The 23,667-nt window shown below is 39.3% G+C and overlaps 1 protein-coding gene across 1 annotated transcript; it reads right to left on the minus strand.

The window, feature by feature from the left end:
• Window positions 1–4,947: 4,947 nt before the first annotated feature.
• On the minus strand, window positions 4,948–21,865 carry si:ch73-116o1.2 (ras-related protein M-Ras). Its single transcript, XM_037790325.1, has 6 exons — window positions 21,588–21,865; window positions 12,418–12,676; window positions 10,658–10,811; window positions 9,920–10,019; window positions 8,218–8,297; window positions 4,948–6,205 (listed from the first exon to the last, which is right to left on the minus strand). Exons 2-6 carry the CDS (start codon window positions 12,608–12,610, stop codon window positions 6,106–6,108), a joined length of 627 nt encoding a protein of 208 aa, XP_037646253.1. The 5' UTR covers window positions 12,611–12,676; window positions 21,588–21,865; the 3' UTR covers window positions 4,948–6,105.
• Between the last annotated feature and the right edge of the window lie 1,802 nt (window positions 21,866–23,667).

Below are 23,667 nucleotides of genomic sequence, written 5' to 3' on the forward strand. Positions count from 1 at the left end.
TCCTTAACCAGTTTCAATCTGAAAAGAACATGAATGTAAATCAATGGCAATGATGCAGCACCCGTTCTGTGTGCCTCACGTCCCCCGAGGGGCTGAAAGCAATGAGGCTAAAATGGAGCTTTCAGCATTCTCACAGTGTTGAAATCAATGGACCGTGACGGCCCTGAAGATTAATGAGGGGAGCTTCAGCTGAAGACACACGACAACTCTAAAAACACGTTTAGCCATGTTCACCGTGACTGCTGTTCACGCCTTTGATCACAGCAATGAGTTAGTGTGTGGCTCGCATTTTAAAGAGGACTTACTATGCTTTTGAGCAATTTCTCTTTCCTTTAGTGTGTTATATCGTTTTTTGTGTATTTAAAAGGTCTGCAAAGTTACAATGTCCACGCCAAAGGAAGTTACTCTCCCAAACAGAAACACTGCTCCTGAACTGACTGAAACGCCTTGATTGAAGTCCCGCCTTCTCTTCTGTAACGTGGTGATGTCACCAAGTAACACATTTGCATAATACCCACTAAGCGGCTAGTTTGGCATGACCTCAAACAAAGTTAGTCAGAGTGGAGCTGGATATAGAGTTTGAAGAGTTTGGTTGTAAAAATAACGTGTTTTTTTTAACATTAAAGCATGTAAACATGTTCTAGAAGAAACCCAAAATACAAGTATGCACCTGAAAATAAGCACAACGTGTCCTCTTTAATATCATCCAACAAAAACTAAAGCAGTCCAACACGTAAAGTCACAATACTTGTATTTCTTTATTGAAATATAATCGACCCCTGAGGCTAGATAAAAAGGCCACAGTTTTGTTTGTGCCTCGTCTAGCTCCTCAGTCTGACACAGCCAGTTAGAACACAACAGACCTGTCCAAAAACACACATATTACACGACTGGTGTCACAACTCCAAATGTTGTATTTTTTTTTGTAATCCAAACCTAAAGTTTACACGGCCCTTACTGCCACATACTGACAACGTTTCAGGACGTACACGACTCAAATCAATTGCATAACTTCAACAATTCTCGGGTGTCTATTTGAAAAAGAATGCTACCTCTCCAATTCATGAAACAAAAGCGCTCAATTTGGCTCACATATAATCCAGGGTCAGATAATCGATACGTTATATATTCACTTTCGGGCATTTGTGTTTGGTCTGCCTGAAATGTGAAGACAATAAATCAGCAGGTTTCTTTGTACCAGCCACAAGGATTCATTCAAGAAAGGTAACTTTCTCATTTCTAACTGGATTTTGGACCTCAAACCAAAAAGTTAAATAATCAACTAGAAGACATCGGTCTGGTACATGAGCTCAGTCTGCTTTAAAGGTGCAGTGTGTAGGATTTGGCGGCATTTAGTGATGAGGTTGCAGATTGCAACCAACTCAAACCTCTCCTGTGTGCCAAGCGTGTAGAAGAACTACGGTGGTCAATGTGGAACCGCAAATGATCCCTCTATAGAGCCAGTGTTTGTTTTGACCGTTCTGGGTAGAAACATGGTGGCGGCGGAAGAGGGGACCCGCTCCGTATGTAGATATAAACGGCTCATTCTAAAGTAACGAAAACACAACGATTCTTATTTTCAGGTGATTTTACACTAAAGAAAACATACTTATTAATATTATATTCCAATTTCTGCCAATAGATCCCCCTAAATGCTACACACTGTACCTTTAAAAAACTGTGTGACATTTTTGGAAATACTCTTATTCACTTTCATGCTGAAAGTTAGATGAGAAGATTGATACCTCTCTTGGTTCCGCACACACTAAATATGAAAACAGGAAATATGGAAACAGTTCTCCTGGTCCTGTCTAAAGGTGAGAAATAATTCGGCACATAAACCCACGTAAAACCACAACTTGTATAGATTAAACAAACTAAATATCACATATTCAGTGAGCTTTATAGGTGCTGGTTGGCTGATGTTACCTTGAGATTGAGCCAGATTAGCGGTTTCCAGTCTTTACACTAAGATAAAATAGCAACTGCAGACTCTATTTTAAAGGGGTAGTTCGGGTATTTTGAAGTGGGGTTGTATGAGGTACTTATCCATAGTCAGTGTAATACCTATAGTACGGTCGGTGCCCCGCCAGTTTGGAGAAACAGACAGGAGTTACCACACGGATGCAAAGCAATGTACTGCTGTGGACGGGACCGGCAGCTAAACATATTTTAGCCACCTAAAAGAAAAGCTCACCTAAAAAAAACAAAATCAGTTTAAGTATACGCTATATTTATAATATTTTAACCGCATTACCTTGCTGTGAGACAGACTTTTCCGATGGGGAACTGAAGCATCCATCTATGCTCTGGCAAAAGCAACCAGACTCCATTGAAAATATTTTTATTTTACCTCGCAGAACACAGGAGTTGCTGGTCTACCTGCTGCCTCGATCAGTCAGTTTTGTTTGTGCTTTTGTGTGACTTTGGTGAATCTGAACTACCTGCGAGGTAAAATTACAGTTTTTTTCAACGGAGTCTGGTGGCTTTGGTGAGAGCATACTGTAGATGGATACAGCGGCTTCAGTTTCCTGTTGGAAAGGGCTGTTTGACGACAAGGTAAACCGGCGAAAATATTCTAAACATAGCATACATTTAAATGTATATTGATTTTTTTAGGTGGGCCTTTCTTTTAGGTGGCTAAAATACGTTTTGCTGTCGGCCCCGTCCACAGCAGTACATTGCTTTGGTTCTGTGCGGTAACTCCTGTCTGCTTCTCCAAACCGGGGACGTGCTGACCGTCATCTACTGTAGGTAATACACTGACTATGGATAAGTACCTCATACATCCCCACTTCAAAACACCCAAACTATCCCTTTCATATTACCGAAGTAATTCTCAGCAAGAAAGTGAAGAAGCGTATTTTACAAAATGTCAAACTATTCATTTAAGAAATTTCACATTGAACAAATAAAACATTTAAAGTTACAAACTGGACGACAAACTTTCCTTGTATTGACCCTTGTGTGATTACATTTTCTCTTGTGAGGCCATCCACACCAGCTCCAGTAAAGAAGAGGTCCTGTTTCTTCATCTTGGTCCACAACACATGAAAAAGTCTCTTCATATGGGGGCTCACAGGCAAAAGGCCGATGACCCGTTGAGAGTCCCGAAGAAAAGAAAAAAGGGGGGAGTTTAGCTTTTTGTCCAGGTCTGGGACACGCTGAGGTAACATAGACAGTAATAAATTATTCAGTTGTTTAAAAAACACTTTGCAAGAATCATATCAATAATTCATATCAATAATACAAAATGGTATCAAACATACATGATGCAACATTTTCATCAAACACATTCAGTTTTTTTTTTTGTTTTTTTTTCCCTCCCCCACGATCCAGAGTTCGTTGCTCATTGATCCAAAGTTTTCTGTCCTTCTCTTGAAACTCTTTGTGAAGTCCCTTTAACAGTAGATGTAGATTAAAACCCATTTCCTTCTTTTGCTGAGGTGAATTTGTATGCCGTTCAATAACTGAGAGTAACATGGAACTTTTCTATCAACACCTTTCCGATGATTAAATTAAAATTTATTTAATCTCAATCATCGCCAAGGCAACAGGCACACACAGGCACACAGCGCTACAACACTAATTGCCTATTTTGCTTGTTTTTGTTATTTCGATTTTTACATTCAAATCGTTTTCTTTTTTCTTTTTTTTTTTAACCGTGCCTTTCATTTCACTTACAGGTTTGAACAGAAAACAACATGCCAATAGGAAAGTCAGAAATTGTATTAAAAGTGCAAAAATGTATTTCCTTCAAGAGACGGCATTCATCCAGACAAAAAAAGTTGTCCACCGAAACTTTAGTGCGTTAACAGTACAAGCCATTTCATAGGTTATTAAATTGTACATTCCTATCCACCTCACGACGACAGACACGAATATACTGAATGTCTTGTTGCTTCGAGTGTGTGGTTATCTTACTAACTAAAAGGTTAACATGGCTTTAAGCCCCAGGAGCATCGCGCCGCCTGGTAACTCTGACGTATTCCCAGGGCTACAGTATGTAACTCCTTTACTGAGCATGATTCATTGTCCTGAATTCAGCGGTGCGGTCTGAAAAGCCCCTATAGATTGAAATAAAGTGACATCACATTATTTTGGTTAGTGGCCAGTGCAAATCAGCTTCTCCAGCCGGCTTCAGATCTGAAAGCTCTCGTTATCCCTTATCTATTCTATTTCATTAAGAATTTTCCTACAGATCTTTTGTAAAACAGCATTGAATTTGTTTACATTGCCACCTATAATTAGATTTATTTTATATATTTATATATATATATATATATATATATATCACAAATATAATTGTAATTTTCGATATTTTTTTGATACAAAAACATGGAAAGTAACTTGTTTTGAAGACGATCTGTTAAGACTACAAAGACAAAAAAAAAATCAGGGCTATTGTCCATACAGTACTGATGAAGACTGCACTCATCACGCCATCGACTGAAGAGGCAACTTAAACAAACACTTGATGTAAAGGGGCTCTGATGTGTCGTTACGATGGGAAAATAATACATTTATAAGAGTGTCTGTAAACATGGCCGCTGACACATCAGTGTTGGTATAGAGAGGCGAAGTGCCGCCCCTTCTGGTGGATCCCATGGGACCTTATTTTGGGGAAAAAAATGAACAGCGAGAAACAAATATTTTTTTGATCCTGTTTGAATTGCACCATGAATCACACATATGATGTTTGTCAATTTAAAACATAATTTTGCAAGTCAAGAAAGTCGCAGTTTGTCGTAAAACTGTTGAAGTATCAGACTGTGAAAATACGTAATTAGAAAGACTACACACCCGAAAGTTTGTAAGTGACGTAGATAATTTTGCAAGTCAAGAAAGTCACAGTTTGTCGAAGTATCTTCCCTGATGTGTTTTATCCAGCGACTCCTGGTCTTTCTATCAGCCGGGAAGAGAAAGAACGAGTAAGTTGCTGGAGTGAGTTCATCCCAGTATGAAACACACAATAATCGTAGCCTCTGCGAGGGAGACGTCACTTACAAACTTTTGTGTCTGTCATCTTTCTAATTACATATTTTCAGTCTGATATTTCATCAGTTTCACAACAAACTGTGACTTTCTTGACTTGCAAAATTATGTTTTAAATTGACAAACATCAATTCATGGCGCAATTCAAACAGGATCAAAAAAATATTTGTCTCACGCCGTTGACTACCGTTCATATTTTTTCCTAAATAACAAAAAGGGCGGGACTTCGCCTCTCTATAAACCCTGTTATTTTTACATGAACCACATACTCCTTTACAATTACTATATTCAAACACTTATTCAACACGCTGATATGACCATACCCCGCTAACCTGTCGACCGATATGACACATTTTCTCCGCATCACGTTTCTCTCGCTTGCCACGACACGTCCATCTTCCATCCTCCCTGAACTGACATCTCAAAACCAGAGCGTCACATGACCATGAAGTTCACGCTACACTCACGGCTCACTCATCCACCGACGACGCCACGCAACTTCTATTTTCACCACCACAAATCACCGCTCTCTTATTCATCCACCACGCCCTTATGGTGTCCGCTCCACAAAGAGAGAGAACAACAGACGACATATCGAAAGATCACACAGATGCTTTTCTTCCACAGATTGTAGGAGTGTGAGGGTAGAAAGGTGACGACCAGCAGGTTGTTGGGAGTTGCCCCGTGAAAAACGAGGTGCCGTTTTCAGCCGAGTGCTCCCTTTTACTCCCTGTCTCCAGAAGTTCCAATATCAAGATGATCTCTGGCTTTTCCCCCCCCAGAGTCTGTCATCGAGTGACACATTTGAAATTAAATTACACTTGATTGAGAAACAGTTCGGTGACAGCGTAGTTCTGTGTTGAATAAAGATGGGAGGACTCTATAGACGTTTGAAATCGAGGAGAGAGGGCACAGCGCTCATCCCAAGGCCTTGTGAAGGGTGAGGGGACATCAGTCCAACATTTCAGATTCACTTTTTCAGCCTTTCATCGACCCTTTTGTGCTCCAGTAGTTAACCACTGCTGGGGAGTTCCCTGACATCCAAAGGTAATGTGGGTGCGCGTGTGTTATGTTTGTGTATGGTACGAATGATAAACAGGACGAGGGAGGTCACAATATGGCGCAGTGGAACCTGTGGGAACCCGCTGAACGTTCTGCTCTCCATTTCATCTTCTTTTTCTTCTTCTGGTTTCGCTCTGGCACCTGTTGCCTGAAAAACACACGAGAAACAGTTTTACAAGGTGGTTTATTTCACAACAATGACCCGCTAGCTCTACATTATCCCGCTTATTACACAGCTACTTACTGAAGAAATCAATAATTTGACTCAAAAACTGTTCGCCAGTCAGATATCAGAACTGTGCCCATAGCAACGGTCTGTTATCCATAGCAACAGTCTGTTATACATAGCAACGGTCTGCTATAAAGAAATAACAGACCATAGAACGCCATTATTCACCAATCAGAATCGAGTATTCAACAAAGCCGTGTAATAAAATAATCTTAACCATCTGCAGGTTTCAACAAGTAACATTTAAAACTTTTCAAGAACTTTTCAAGACCACATACAATGTTTTTTTTTTATTTTCATACTGACAAAATTATAAAGGAAAATTTGTATGAATGAAAATAAGTCCTAGAATTACTTTAAGTACACAAATTCATAGCGACTTAATGTTTTCAACATTTTATGTATGATTCCTAATATTCCTAACGTCTTCATACAAAGGCAGCATCAGGCTTCATACAGTATGGGCTCCCCTCTGGCTTCAACCACGTATTAAACACAATACAAAAACAAAATTAATAAATTCTGACGATCCTCTTGATTAGTTGCAGTTAACACAAAAGTAGAGCTTTGATTTTAAGACCCATAAAATCATATTTAAGACAATGTTAGACCTTTTTAGACCTAAATTTCCTTTCAACTCAGGATCAAAATCCTATGGGAGTCATACTAAGCTTAAAGCCAGTCATCAGCATGTGTTTCACATTAAACATTTGAGTTTTCCAGGCAGCCTATGGCAACGTGCACAAGTACAAAGAGGAAGGCTACTTTCTGCCTGAACTGCTGATGCATGAGTCAACCATTATGTCTTTATCCTCCTCCTGGATGACCGGCTTTCTACAGTCTGACCACGAGAGGGCAATGTTGATTCATCATAGACATCATAGACTCTCTTCTCTTTTTTTCCATAATGTACCAAAACAGAGAAGTTTCCTCATGAGTCACTTACAGACCTGACATGTGGACAACGACAACTCTTCCTAATCTGGATTATTTCCTTTTTATTTCATTTCTTGTATATTTGGGAAGCTGAGTTTATTCTACTTGTTCCTTATTGGTTCTTGCAACAAGAGAAGGCCTTAACACAGGATATGACCACATTCGAAACATGGACGCAAATAAAATTCTTCTGAAATTACATGTGTGTCAAGACAGGAAATAGCTCTGGGGGTTTTTTTTCTTTGCTTTTCCACTCTTCCTAAAAACACTTTCACTGCCCTCACATACCAGCATTAACACTCTCTCTGTGCCACTAAGATCTAAAGAAGTGAAATACTGAACTCACTTTGAGTTGAGACCATTTTATTAGATGTAACTTTATTTTAGGTTGTAAATCTTAAGGGCCAATCACTAGCAGTTTAGCAGCTGTTGCTGCAAGTAGATCTGTCTTATAGGAGATTATAAACTATTAACCTCCGGCCGTTACTCTGTCTTTCAGAGGTTGTAGAGAGCTCAGTCTTAAAGCTGGACACTGGTATCATATGAAAATAGAAAACCTGAGGAATCCATGGGTGTCATGTTTGCTTGTCAGGAAGAACAATAAATAACGCTCAAAATTTATGTTAAATTTTGGCGAGGAAAAACTGGCATGGTCATTTTCAAAAGGGGTTCCTTGACCTCTGACCTCAAGATATGAGAATGAAAACTCTGATATGAACAGAGTGAAAACTGTATCTTATTAGATAAAACAGATGTTGACAAACTGCATAATTTGCAGTTGAAAAAAGGTTATAAATCACAATATATTGTATCGCGATACTCAACATATAGATCGTATCGTGACTTAAGTATCGTGATAATATCGTATCGTGGGGCCTCTAGAGATTCCCGCCTCTACTGTCTTTATAACATTATTTTCTATGCAAAGATGTCACAGCCTTCAACTAGATAAGAGAGTAAAATAAGAGACCAAAGAGAAGTGAACGTGGAGTTACCTTATAACCCGAACCAGCTCATGAAAGGCTTTGTCCACATTCATCGGAGGATCCTTGGCACTGGTTTCAATATAAGTTATCTGAGGAAACAAGCAGAGATGCTATTAAGAGTGGTATAAGTTGTTTACTGAAATATGAAATAACCAATTTGGTTGAATAACTACGTAATTATACTGTATAAAGTATAGAAATAAACAGTATAGGGAGACATGATATGATATGATAGCAGCCAAATGCTACGTGGTTAAGAAACAATAAGGGTCACAATTAAAAGTTACATGATGACCTGGAGCTGGTAGAAAGTCACATGAAGACAGAACCTGAACCCGTGAAAACACCAATTAAACATAATTGGCCACTATCATTAATTCAGTCTCACCACAGACAAAGACTGAGACAGATGCAGTCATTGAAATGACAGTGATGAATCAACTGTGTCGGTGTGGAAACAGCCCCAAGTGTTGTACTTATATGATCAGTTAAAAACTGAAAAATTGAAAAAGGGGCCCTTGAATCCAAAATAGAAAAGAAAAAAAGTGTGAAATAAAAAGTCCCCAAGATGTCACAGTGTCATCATCAGCGATCATTTTCTCTGAATCTGTCTGGACCAAAACACCTCAGGGAGAAAGTCAAAGTTGTCTCAGATCAGTAAAACTGGTGTGCTCTGTATGGAAGTGATCCTTTACAATAAGCACAGTCATGTTCGCCTGCTTCTGCCTGTTTCAATGGTCATGCTGCGTTCACTGACACTCGATTAGTTTTTATTTTCTTTCAGTTTTGACTTTTCAATAAACTTTTTGTTTGGTTTTAGTTAGTTTTCAGAGTGTGTTTGCTAGTTTTAGTTTAGTTTCAGTTTTTATACATTTAGTGTTAGTTTACAGTGGTTTTAGTTTGTTTCAGTTAGAGCCAGCTACAATATCTCAGAAGTATGTAGTAGCATATACATACAAAATGCATGGTTGGACAACTGTGTAGGAACGGCCATAATGTTTAACGTTTAATCTTTGCGCTACTGTCCGATGTGAAGCAACTCCAGGATGTTCAAGTTAAAGTGTTAAATTTCTGTGGTTCAATGTCACCTGGTTTGAAATTCATGTCTCCTTTTTTTCCAGTAGTAATATATTATTGCTAAAAACTAAAACTGAAATGAATTTACGTTCATTTTTATTTTACTTTTATTAGTTTTTACCCAGACAATATCATTTCAGTGTAGTTTTAGTTTTTCTTAAAGGATTTAGTTTTTTATTTAGTTTCAGTTTACGAACAATATTTTTCACTGCTTATTTTCGCTTTAGTTTTCTATAATAACCCTGGTGTTAGCCGGATACACAGAGCTTTTGCAAAACCCTGACGTAAGCCCAGTGAGGGTTTTGTGGCAGCAAAGTTGAGAAGACAGCTTCTAACTTCCACTGTCGTTGTTCATTTTAAATGCCAATAGAGCTGTTGGTCATTAACCTGGATTTATGTTGATTTTGACGTCATACTCGGTATCACCAAGGTGTTCTTTTTCTTGATGATTATTACAGTTTGACTTTTATTCTGATTTTGGGTTGAATTATTTCAGATACAAGGACACAGCTCTGTGATCTGTCCTCTCACTGTTGCTTCAGAAATACTTCCAGGCACATGTAAAAACTCTGTTTAGGTTAAAGATATGATATCAGTTTAATGCTAAATGCCCTCAATGAGGTCCATTACTTACATTATGTTTTGCCGCCATCTCTTGGCCCTGGTCGGCGGTGATCTTTCTCAGATGGACCAAGTCCACTTTGTTGGCCACCAACACCATGGGGAAGGCATCCCTGAGCAGAAAAGGACACACACACACAATCTCAGGCATAGCTGAATAATGCATTTTCCAAACCACTTGCAGTGTGTTTAAAAGTGTCTCGTGGTCTTCAGACTGAAAGATCACATGCTTCACAAATTGTGTGAGAGGTGTCAGATTTCTGCAACATTCAAGAAGTAGAGAAATGAGCGACGGTAGAGCACCACTAAATATGGACACACAGCAACTTGCTCACTTCCAGTTTCTATTTTTGTTCCATCTCTCAAGCTCAGTTTTATTGGCTGCTGTCAGTCGCTGTCGGAGAACAGATGCATCTCTTCTCTCGCAACACGACTGATTACAATTTTGGAAACAGATCTGGCGTTCTGTCCAACTCGTCTGCAGCTTGTGGAAAAGCAAAGCCAGGACGAGATCCTTAACCTTTCTGATCCTGAGACATATGACGACGCTACCCGTTAGCGCCGACTGAACCATGTCTGCTGAGTCATCAAAACTGAAACTGCCCTGACTGAGGCGGGAAAAGTTTGGCTTTCAAAATACCCAAAAATATGGCATTCTGTGATTTGATTTTCAGTGCAAATGAGTGGTTTGCATTAAATCATAACACGACATCATTTAAGAGTCATGAGTTTTGCAGTCATTGCCACCTACCTGTCTTTGACCCGTAGTATGAGTTGATGGAACCGGTCGACATGTTCGAAGCTGGCCTTGTCTGTCACAGAGAAGACGATGAGGAAGCCGTCTCCTGTCCTCATGTACTGCTCCCTCATCGCACTGAACTCCTCCTGACCGGCTGTGTCCAGCACTGACAAGATGGACAGACACAAATGGGTTACTTTACTGACTTCTTCAATCAAAACACACCCAGATGATGGACGTATTTGACACAGGCTTTGAGCATACGGTACTTTATATAAGAGGTCGACTGATAGCGGATTTTTAAAAGGCTGATATAATAACGATAGTTTGGAGCAGGAAAAAGCTGATAAACGATTAATTGGCCAATATCTTCTTTACTTCTGCAGCAGCCTCGAAGGCTACTTTTGCACACGCCATTTTTAATAAATCTGTTTTTTGTCAAAAGAGAATATCCTGAAGTGTGATTTGGTGGATTACATCATTGGAGGATTTTCTATTTATTTGCAGTGGGCGTTGTGCTGTACTGTGGCTTACAGTATGTCTGGCCAGGATTACCTCTGTCGTGCATCTTGTACATTGTTAAATGCCACTCTTGCAAACCATTGATGTTCGTGCACTAGCAGGATCCTTAAGTGTGCGGTTTAATTTCATAAATGACGGTTACGTGGCTGGATTATTTGGAAGAGAGAACACCAAATTGGTGCAGTAAGCAAGTTAAAGTAACAGTGAATGATTTATTTTCCTCCCTGTCTGCCTGGCTTGTATCTGGAACAAAGAGCTGATAGTGTTGCGTTATATATTCAACAGATAACTTTTTTCATCCCCCTCTACCTTGACTCTGTGTATGGAGCCTCCAAGCAAAACGGTGATGTACGTCGCCGCGTGACTGGTGGCGGCTGTGCAACCATCGGCCACTATCTGAGCCCAGTTCCACCAATAATGATAGTTTGTAAAACATCTGGTCTACCTCTGCTTTATAGCTTGTCAGAGTAAGTATGTTTCCTACTATATATACAGACTACCGCATATTTTTTGCAGTGGCAAATTGGCAATTTCGTGTCATTTTTATTTTATTTCTTAATTAATCAAGCATGTTTAGACCTTTCAAAGCTGCCATAAAAAGTCAGTTATTCCAAATATTAACTGTTGAACCCCTCCTAACCAAAAGCATTGTTCCGTTTATACCCCAACGGATATAAACTGACCCAGTTTGCAGTAATCATTGAACAATGAGATTGTGCAATTCTGTTATTGTGACCTGTTTCAGTTTTCTGCAGGTACCTGTTGAGAATAAGAGCTTGTTTCCTCCACCTACACACTTGTAGATTTTGTTAACCCGGTGACCCAATCACCCTTACATAACAACTGTGTCAGGACAATTTTCAGGCCTTAGCAGAGGTCAGTAGCTGTCAATAGTTAACACAAAATGCACTCCCATAAACTGTATTTCTTTTTAAAGTGGTTTTCTGATTCTTTTCAGAGCTTTATATGTTTCCAACATAAATGTAATACTTTATTGATGGAAGGATAAAAAACATGGAATGATGCATAATTTCTCTCACATGCAACAACCACAGCAGCCTTTTTCTAAATGTCATTAATTCTTCCAGGGAATTGTTGAACAGTTAGCTCATTGGAGGAAACGGCGACCACTGGAATGTAGTTAAAACATGTTTAAGAGCAAATACAAGTGTTCACTCATGGGTCAATGATGCATGTTTAATTGAAACCAAAAGAAAAGAGAGAGATTTCACATGCACATTTCTACTCACCATCCAGTATGGCCCACTGTCCGTCTATCTCTGTGTGTTTCAGGTACGAGTCCTCTATCGTGGGATCGTAGTCCGGCACAAAGATCTTCTGGAAAAACTGGATGGTGAGGGCGCTCTTCCCAACACCGCCATCCCCCACCACCACCAGCTTGTACGTTGGCAGGTTGTCACTTGGCAGGGCGCTGGTCGCCATGGCTACCTCGATAGTGGTGGTAAAGGTGAGAAGTAGGCTAGTAGGTGGCTGAGGAGACACACCTGGCTGAAAATGGAGGACCAGGACAGAGAGAGAGAGGGAACAAGGGATTGACAATAGAGAGGGGAGGGAACAACAGACAGAGGGAGAGAGAACAAGGGAGGGAGGTGTTAAGGTTTTTTTTGTTGCAGCTGCTTTTTCATCACCATGGAGACCACAGCTACGAGTTGTGGATCAAAGCAGAAAGATGGGGAAAAAACTGAACAACAAGACTCGGTCAAAACCGAGTATACTGTATGTCTGGACCGTGAATGGTCAGTTTGTGAATTTGTGGCTAAATTGTTATAGAAATTCTCAGTGTTCATGTCTATAATGTTAAATCCATGCACTGCTCCACTCAACTGGCGGTTCAAGTGGTGGCGTACCGTATCGTTCAATACACTGGATTGGTCCCTGGTTTTCTGCTTCTGTTATTCCGTCTAAACAATCCATCAAAATCTACTTCTGAAAACATTTTAAGAGAAAAATAGGCTTTGCCACTGCTGATTCTCGTTTCATTTTAGAACTAGATCACCCAGTTTCACAGCTTGATCCAAGTTTCGTGAGCTGGACTCGTCGCGCTGGACGGGCTCATTTGCATAAAGGACTGTTCCCCGCCTTTTCATTTTGAAAGAGCAACAGCCAATGAGGAAACTCCAACACTGGGCCGACCAATCTTGAAACTTCATCACTCACTCAGTCACTCACTCAGTGACAGACTTTTGCGTTTGTAGGGTTGGCCCTCTGCAGTCCAGCCAAAAATAGAGAGAGTTCAGCAGCCTTTAAGCTCACCTAAAACACATATATTCATAGCTGGGTAACAGTCATTTAGAGAGACGACAAGCTGAATGACATGGCTTTACAATCTGGGTCGCCAACTTGGCAACTTTGTCCTTAGATTTAGCGACTTTTCAGACCCTCTTAGCAGCTGTATTTCTAAAAAGCGAGTAGCGACAACTTATCCACATCAGGAAAAAGCGAGAAAGATATAATATTGTAATTCATTCCCATGCATGCTGCTCAGAGAAATCACAGTCCACGGCTTGCGGCACAGGCAGGAAGTCAGCCGACACAACCACTATGCTTTTTGCAAATGATGCACAATGACGTCACCAATATGCAAATGTGGGTATATGACGTCATCTGGTGTGGCGACTTTTAGAGCTTGTGCCAGCTACTTTAAATGGAAAATAGTTGGTAACACTGTTTACAATATAGAAGAAGAGCGATAAAGTTTAAGTAAAAACATGTTGAAATAGAACAATCGACTTTTTTTTACAGAGAAGCTGATGTTTTTCCAGTCCGTTTAGTCTTGTAGCCAATTTCTAGTAGCTTTTACAGGAACTGCATCTTATGGGAACTACTGTATTGACTTGAGTATTTATGCAAAATGGGCAGAAATTAAACCACAGAGCCCTGGAGAGCTCTGTGACACAGCAAGTAGCAACATAAAGTCCACCCACAGTGCTAAAGGAGTACCTGACTCTGATTAAAAGACTTGTTTGATCATAAATGTTCCTGTGTGTGGTGGACATCAGCATACACAATACGAGGGGTATCAGGAGTAACTTATCATGAGTCGGGCACCTGTGAGATACAAAGCTAATACAAAGCAAACATTTCCTGCAGCTGCTGCTTCATATTAAGAGTTTCCCACTGGAAAACAAACACAGACGGCTTTTATTGTGAAGCAGCTACAGGAAATGCAGAAGCATTTGTCATCAAGATTAGTGCCTTATGGAAAGCATTGTCACATTTTTTGTAAGCTGACATGTTTTAAATATAAAAGGAGGAATAGTAAAGGAAGCCACAGCCACAATAAAACAGGTTGGATGAAGAGGCCTTATAGAAAACCACTTGAACTGTTCCGGCGTCATTGTCTCTAATCAAAGCCACTCTCAGCATGGATATCCCAGTATGGGAACGCGGGTGAAGCTTGGTGAGCCTGGTTTGGCCCGGTAGCAGGAACCAGTCTAATGACGTCTACTCTCAGTGGTCCAGTATAACCACAGAACCAGCAGAGGAATATGATGGCTTCCACATAACTGTAGTTTGTAATTATGGCTTTTTGAAAACAAAAATAAACATTCATCTTGCTACAATATGAGAGGTTTAACAGAGGAGACAAGTCTTTTTTTCCACACAAGTGAAGTACAGTAGAGGTTTAAAAAAAAAAATCTATTTAAACATTTGTAAATGATTCAGACTCTGCCCTTTTTAAGAGTCTTACATTACAGTGATGCTGTATGGTTCAAATCACTAAAGGCAATGACATAGGAGCTTTAATATGTGTGTGATCTTATGCCGTTGTGGCAAAAAGCTCACACCACAGCTTACCAAAGAACGAGACATTGGAGGGAAACAGAGAGGGAGAGGAGGGTGAGAGAAAATCGGAAACAGAAGAGTGAGGGAGAGGAAGCGAGGGCAAATGAGGACAAAGTTGATAGAAATGTTATGGTGTTATAGACGCCTCTATTTTACCGCACGCACCCCATTTTTGGCCTTCTCCTTTTTCTAAATGATATTGACGGCTCTGTTTCAAGACATCAAATTCAAACATGTTTTAAAAAAATCTTATCAAGAGTATGAAAATGATTTGAATCATTAAACAAAAAGCACTGTGTGATTTTCTATTAACTGCCACTGGCTCAGACTGGAATGGAACCGGTTTAACTTTATTCAACTCGATCAAATCAGTCGCGACGCGCCAAACCGCCACTGCAACGCAAAATCTAGTCAAATTGTCAATCAAATCAAGCTAAGTTAAAGTAGTGCTATTGGGCAATGTTTTTATGAGTGAGTGGGTCCCCATTTTGTGCATGTGCATCCTCGTGCATGCCTACGAGGACATGTGTATTGTGTCATCCGCATGCTTGCTCATGTGCATGACACAATACACATTCCTGCCGGTGGTTTTGCACTATTCTGCAAGCTAGCATACATAGATGTAAACTATTCATGATTCATAATATTAAAAAAATGGATTTGTCAATTTTTTTGAGGAAGGAAATGCATTTAACACTTGTGTGAAGCCTCAGGGAAAACATTTTTGCATTTTAGTGGAAACGTAACATACAAGAAAACTAGACAGTTGTTTTTAAAAATCCACATACAATGAAAAGACCTAAATAATAAATTCAGCCCATTCGCACAAAAAGGCGTATGAATGTCACGATAATGTGCAAGGCATTTATCGTGCAATAAGAACGCCCTTAATGCTTTTGGCATGTCATTCGTACGCCATGTAGTCTGTACTGACTGAAATGTAAACGCATTTGCGTAAATGTGCTACGCTCAGAGCTAGTGACGTAGAATAAAAAACGAAAAAGACCACTTATGGTAGGCAGATGGGAGGGGAGATGGGTGGCTCCAATAAACACAGGACTTATAACCAGGAGACCGTTGTTCTGTTTTGTAAGTTACGTTAGTGACATTTATCACGTTTTTTAGTGACGTTTGTGACGAGTTTTCCGTACTTATGTTACATTGATTCTGTACGTATTGTAGAACTACTTAGCTTACGCCCAACCCTGACATTTTTCCTAAAACCAACTAAGTGGTTTTGTTGTCTCAACCTAACTACGGACGTTACGGTAGTTTTTGTTGCGTGGCGTACAAATGACAAGCCTAAAAGCGTCCTCATGATATGCGGAATGTCTGTGTAATGTACTACTTATACGCCTTCTCCTGAAACCGGGTTGAATAAATTTAATATCTCAAGCAAGTTTCCCCAAGTCTCTGCAAATGCATCTCTATTGATTTAAGATTAAAACAACTGCTGCTTGTAAGTTAGGAAATCTACAGTAATAATGGGAGTAATGCTTAATATATGCGAGTTATAGTGAATGGGTTAAAACATGCACACCACTGATACAACCATTTACTGTAAGTCAAGCCATCAGCGTTCATACACATTTAAAACTAAACACATTTGAAATGAAACTAATCTACTCCATCTTACTGTGAAACCTTCAGATAGCTAGTTAAACTGTAGCAACAAAAGCAGACAGAAAAGCACATTCACTCACTACTAGCACAACACCACCCTCCCACCCACCCACGCACCCATTCCTCCTTCATCCACCAGGAAACAGCTGTCAGCTGGCTTCAGTCCATCCTTTCCTGCCCAGCACAATGGAGGGAAGGAAGATGTTTCCTTCCTTTCCAGAACCAGCCGGCCGACCAGTCAGCCAGCCAGGTTGGGCAAAGAATTTCCAAGCCAAATTCCTGATGTTAAAATACCTCTTCAGTCAGTTAGTTGGCTGGCTGTCATAAAGCCACAGAGTAAATGTCTACGCCACAATACAATTTCACAAGACACAGCCTTAGATGGATTTTCAGTGCTGTGCAGAAAAACAAAAACAGCTTAGGAAGCACCATGACGTCACAGTACCTGCCACCAGTGGTGGTGCTCACACCATGCCCGGTGGGGCTGAGCTGAAGCCAAGTCAGGTCACAACCTTGTATGGTTGGTGTGTCAGCATTTCCCTCTGTGAGGCTACTTGGTGGAGGAGTGCACAGTCCTCAGGAACACCGCTCACTGTTGTGTGAGACTAAAATAATCCACAGACACCAAATTCCTTTGGGAGTGGAAGCTTGGTGGAGGAAATGTTATTATGTGCCCAACCAAAGTTAGTCTGTGGCTGTCTGTATGTCTTTACAAACCATGAGAGCCAACCGAGACTGCATGCTTACTGTACTGTTCACAACAACACTCGCCGTGTTCACACTAATGCCAACCAATCTGAATCCTTTCCTCTCGGTACTGGTTTTTCATCCACGCTGAAAATCGTTACCGCATAGAATCACAATATTTTGCTTGGCAATATAGCATCGATACACTAACAACAAGTATCAATCTTTTATTATATAAACTATTAACCTCTTAACAATCCGACAGCCACTATTCTGTCTTTTAGAGATTGTAGTGTACTCAATGTTAAAGCTAGAGTGAGGATACTGGTATCATTTGCAACTACCTAAACCTAAGGAATCGATTGGAACCAACCATGTCATGTTAGCTTGACGGAAAGTACGCTAAATAACGCTCCAAAGTTACGCTAAATTTTGGTGAGGAAAAACTGGCATGGCCATTTTCAAAAGGGGTCCCTTGACCTCTGACCTCCAGATATGTGAATGAAAACTCTGAGATGAACAGAGTGAAAACTGTATCTTATTAGATAAAACAGATGTTGACAAACTGCATAATTTGCAGTTGAAAAAAAGGTAACAATTTGCAACATGTCGCAATATATCTTATTGCAATACTACTATTATATTGCAAAATGTTTAAAATCGCAATAAGATTGTGTCGTGACTTAATATCGACAGGATCGCAAAGCATGTAAATCATTATATGAAGCTTTTTTGTTTGTTGTTGCACTCGATTCCTCTGAGGAGCCAGTCTCTACAGCTGTGGCTAACTAGGAAACATAATAAGTAGCTCCTCATCCAATGTGATAGCTAGAGGACCAGTGAAGCCGATATTACACAGGCGTGTGTTTTACATATAAAATAACAGAAGCAACTGGTGTGTTTTGGACTTCATATTTGGTTTCCGTCACCGTGACTCCATAAAGCCTCTCTGGCCTCTAGGGAAGCGGTCAGTTGCTGCCTTGGGAAAGGATAAAGAGACTTCCCTCTTCACATGGGAACAAAGCAGCAACACATCTCACAGAACAGGAATAAGGAGGAACACGGCGGTGCACACCCCGGCCTGTACTGTAGCCTTGATATCAACACTCATCCATCATTCCAGGGAGGTGTTAAGACACAGTTCATCGAGTCCAACACTTATTAAGGACAAATTCCATTCAAACTACACCCTTACTTTGTTTTTTCTTGGATTGAGAGCTCATCTGATTTTTTATTTTACCTTTGACTTATGAAAACTATTTAATAGATAGTATAATTTTATGAATTGCTCCATGGTTGACCAGAACGTATATTTTTATATAAATACTGAAGCCCTGGCTGACTTTCTCGAGGAACTTGGTTTTCAAGCAGGTTGCTAGTTCTTGTCACCAAGACAGCTGAAATGAAAACATATACAAAAGGACCCACACATTTCTTCACCAGCATCAATATTGGCAATATTCTCCAGTTATTAATGTGGTAAAAAAATCATATTAATATATTATTACGCATACAGCCCATAAAGGAACAGTGTGTAACATTTCGGGTAATCTGTTAGCAGAAATGGAATATAGTATTCATAACTATGTTTTCATTAGTGTATAATCACCTGAAACTAAGAAAGTCAGCTGCCCCCTCATCACATTTCCTTACAATGACGACAGACTTTATGGCCACATCTTAAGACCCTGCAAACATTTGGCCCAGAGAACAAAGTGCAAACATCCTAACACAGAGTGATGTATAGATATTCATGTGATTGTGGCTCATCACCAATGACTAACTTGCCTCCAGTCTCACAGCATTGTTTGAGAACCCATTTAGCCATAAATTACACTAATGTCTTTTTTCATATGAAATTCTCTGTGGATAAGGCTGCCATTCATACACGCCACCCAAATATGTCACTAATGTACTGTGACTTGCTGGGGGCATTTCCTACTCTGACCTTTCCATTCATTAATTCTGATAATCTACATTTTTTTCTGGCCATTTGGGAATTTCAACCAGGATACACGACACAGGATGTGAGTGTGATTTATGAAGTAGATATCTTTGAATGAAAACAACCACATAAACTTCCAGTAGTCTATTTTGTCAATCATGGCCAAGAATTAAAAAAAACATCACACAAATTAGAGTGTAAATCTATTAGTCAGCATAGCACAAAATGCTCTTTTGGTCTCGTAAACTATGGTCAAGCAATAATTCAAAACTACCAATTATGGCTGGTTGAAATATATAAATGTTATAGTTTATTGGCTTCTAGTAAATTGATGAAATGATCCTCATGTGATCATTCTATAACACTTTGTTGTCCAAGCTGTGATTAAAAACTTATGAAGTTTTTGTTTCACTCATAAGAAGAGTATGGTCTTATGTAATGCATAATAGGACACATACTTCATTGCTTTGGACATTGATTATGTGATTTTGTATTTGCCATAATGTTCATCAATATTGATATTGGAAAATACCCTTAAAAACACAAATTTATTTCAACCATATCACCCAACAGAAAATTTGAAAAGCCATATGAAAACATAAACGATTTATTGAAACACTGATCGACATTTTTCACCTTTTTATAGACCAAACAACTAATCGATTAATCAAGAAATAATCAACAGTTTAATCGACAATTAAAATAATCGTTACTTGCAGTCATAGCTCATATATTAAAAACCTTATGACACAAGCCCACTTTTCTACACTATTGGGGCTGTGTATTGGCAAGAATCTACCGATACGATAAGTATCATGATACAAGAGTTACGATTCAATAATTTGCGATACTGTAAGCAAGGCAATAGATAGATAGATGGATAGATAGATAGATAGATAGATTGATAGATTGATAGATCTATCTCTACATAACATAATATGACAATACTCAAGTGTATGGATAGTTTCTTATATCCCTATATAGGCCAATCTTTTGACACACTTTGAAAGATCAGATGTGTGGAATGACAATTTGAATCACGCAGGAATCATTATTTAATCACTAGCCTGATATTACCAGGCTTCATACACATGTAATAGATGACACACCTGAGTGGGCAACATCTACAAATCAGAAGGGGTATTTTCTCCAGGTCAAAGGTCACAATTACACAAGCAATGTCATCATCATCATCATCATCATCAGCAGCAGCAGCAGCTAGCATTATGCCATTTCCATGAAGTTATGATGAAAGATAAAGGGGGGATCTGTCCACCAGACAGACAGACAGACAAATCTGGTGATTTCACTTTGCTATTAATAGTGATTAACGTGTGTCTGTGTGAGTGTGTTTCTGCAGACTGCTTCTGAATGATCTCATCCTATGATTTGAGACATGAAGAATCTCTCTGTTCTCTCTCTAAATCTGTTCATTACTACTGTGTACTGTGTTCTATGGTAAATACACAGTGGGGGGGTTTCGTGATCATGTCTGACATGGGCCTGTCTGTGTGTCTGTGTGACACACAGACTCACCTGAGTGATCAGCAAATACCAATCAGAAGGGTATTTTCTCCGGGTCAAAGGTCACAATTACACAAGCAATGTCATCATCATCATCATCATCTTCATCAGCAGGGATTGACATTGCCCTGAAGTTATGATGAAGGATAAAAGGGGGATCTGTCCAGCAGACAAATCTGGTGATTTCACTTTGCTATTAATAGTGATTAACGTGTGCGTGTGTTTCTGCAGACTGAGTAGCTTCTGAATGATCTCATCCTATGATTTGAGACATGAACAATCTGTCTGTCTCTCTACATCTGCTCATTACTACTGTGTACTGTGTACTATGGTAAATACACAGTGATCATGTCTGACATACGATTAAAGACACTGTGTTTTTGTTTTAGATCTCATCGTACTGTATGATTTGAGACATGAAGAATCTCTCTGTTCTCTCTCTCTGTCTAAATCTGCTCATTTCTGCTGCTTCACAACTGTACAACCTCTACTGTGCCCTGGCTTTGGTGATCATGTCTGACATATGATAAAAGACACTGTGTTTTTGTTTTCGTCCCCTTGGAGGGACATTTTTTGACACACAGAGGCAGGGCCCTTATGTCTATGTGTGTGAGCGGCCGTATGGAGAACCAGACAGTAGCCGCCCATGAATAACCGGATCTCGGTTGCTACAATGTTTCTTTCTTCAAAAAGCAATTTCCGCAAAATGTATCCAAAACGTTCGATACTCTTAATTAGAACGTTCTAACTTCCATTTGACTGTTTACTCCGCATTCACGACCTCCTCCTCCTCCTCCTCCTCCTCTTCCTCCTCCTCTGTCACAAGCTACTCACCGATTTAGAGTTGAAACACACAAAAGAAGAAAACGTCCTCTTCCTCCTCACAACGACATATTCCTCCTCATCTCCCTCTTCTTCCTCGGCTTCTTCTTCTTCTTCACACCAGCTCCACCGCCGCCCTGAGCTGCTGCTGCCCACATCTGCGATCAACAATACTGTTCAATAGCTCATCTTTGTATTGCAACAGCTGATGCTATAAATAGAAAAGACCCAAAGGGGGGGTGACCGACGTTTTTTTGTGAACACATTAACCCATTAAATATTGTTTTTCAGTTTAACATGAGTTTTATATTTAAAAGAAATTGAATGGTAACATATTTGTTTTCCTTCATGGTGTTTATTTTGTGTTAAAATTGAGAAATCTCACGAAGCAGTGACATGGTTCCCCCTTTTTTGGTGAAATGGACTGTTCCTTTATATATAGCGGACTTCTTTAAAGGGATAGTCCTGTCAAATTAGCTGTACCTAATTTAAAGGGGAGTTAAATGGATTAATTAGAGATTTTCTTTTATGTTAGTTGAATTAAGGACAACTAATAGTTCGAATTAATTGATAAAAACCCATTATGTCTAAATCAAAAAGGAAGAAAACAAGACAAAAAAATATATCATATCCATCCATATATACACACATGTATGAATACAAATATTATTTTTTGAATTTTTGAATTTATTAATTTATTGGGTTTTCAGTGTAATATGATATTTATATTGAAGAGAAATTGGATAGTAACATATTTGTTTTCCTTCTTAGTGTATATTTTGTGTTAAAATTAAGAAATCTCACGAAGCAGTGACAGGGTTCCCCCTTTTTTGGTGAAATGGACTGTTCCTTTATATATAGCGGACTTCTTCTTTAAAGGGATAGTCCTGTCAAATTAGCCGCACCTAATTTAAAGGGGAGTTAATTGGATTAATTAGAGATTTATTTTATGTTAGTTGAATTAAGGACAACTAATAGTTCGAATTAATTGATAAACCCATTATGTCTAAATCAGAAATAGCCTAAATTAGGTTATGATTTTCCATACCTTACAGATGTTTTTGTCTCCTGCTTGCTATATTATGAGAAAACTTGATAAAACCTTTTCTCAAATAATAGTGTGCTATTAGCACAAAAGCAACTCTTTTTATGTTTTTATATACTGACAAACTCAGCAACAGGTGAAGGTTATAAAACATTTGAAAACTGATTAATTTGTCATTTACTCTTCTGGATTTATTCACTTATTTAGGTGGTTCTTTCATCATTATTTGCTCTTTGTCTTCGTTTCAAACTGTTATGTTTGTAACTGTGCTGCTGCCTAATAATAAATCTCCATTTTTTTCTTCTCTGTTTAATGCATTGCACCCTTGTAGATTTTCTGACATTTCAAATGTGGAAAATAAAAACATGTGTTTTCACATGTGTTTTTGTCAAATAAAAGGCAATCATTTAATATAAAGTAAAGTCGTCAACCATTTTTTACTCAAGAAAAAAAGGATATGATACTGCACCCAAAGTTCGTTTTAGCTAGAGGTCAACGAAACAGATAAGGATCTGATCAATCAAGAGTAAAAAGGGGAACTGTGTGTGTGTGTGTGTGTGTGTGTGTGTGTGTGTGTGTGTGTGTGTGTGCGTGTGTGTGCGTGTGTGTATGTGTGTGTGTGTGTGTGTGTGTGATATAGAGAATAGATTAGGGCAGATGCTGCAGTCTACAGTTTAATTTTGCTGAGCAGTAAATCTGCATGTACCGGACTGCATACCAACAGATCTGTGCTGAAGGAATAAAGAAGGTCTATATTTTTTGTTTTACAGATTAAAAACTGATCATAAATCACTGCTGAGCAATCACACTCCTTATCTCATAACTTACTCAGTAACGGGTCGATAAATAATTTGAATGCAAATACCAGGGGTCATGAAGCGGTACAACTCCGACAGGCGAGGTCTGCCGTTACCAAATTCAAACAGAGGCTGCTCTGAATGACTTATTCATCTGTCACACTAGCTACTTAAAAGAACGGCTTCCCAGAAACCTCGGTAATGATGAGGTTGTTTGCGAGCATGATGAGTAGATCATCAGGATATCAGC

The sequence above is a fragment of the Sebastes umbrosus genome, chromosome 13, assembly GCF_015220745.1.
Source record: "Sebastes umbrosus isolate fSebUmb1 chromosome 13, fSebUmb1.pri, whole genome shotgun sequence".
Classification (NCBI taxonomy): Eukaryota; Metazoa; Chordata; class Actinopteri; order Perciformes; family Sebastidae; genus Sebastes; species Sebastes umbrosus.

Coding starts and splice junctions, on each gene's coding strand:
- si:ch73-116o1.2 (XM_037790325.1), bottom strand. CDS start 12,610: ATGGCGACCAGCGCCCTGCCAAGTGACAACCTGCCAACGTACAAGCTG. Junction 10,812..12,417: donor ACAGTGGGCCATACTGGATG/GTGAGTAGAAAT, acceptor CCATCTTGTCAG/TGCTGGACACAGCCGGTCAG. Junction 8,298..9,919: donor AGATGGCGGCAAAACATAAT/GTAAGTAATGGA, acceptor TTGTTTCCTCAG/ATAACTTATATTGAAACCAG.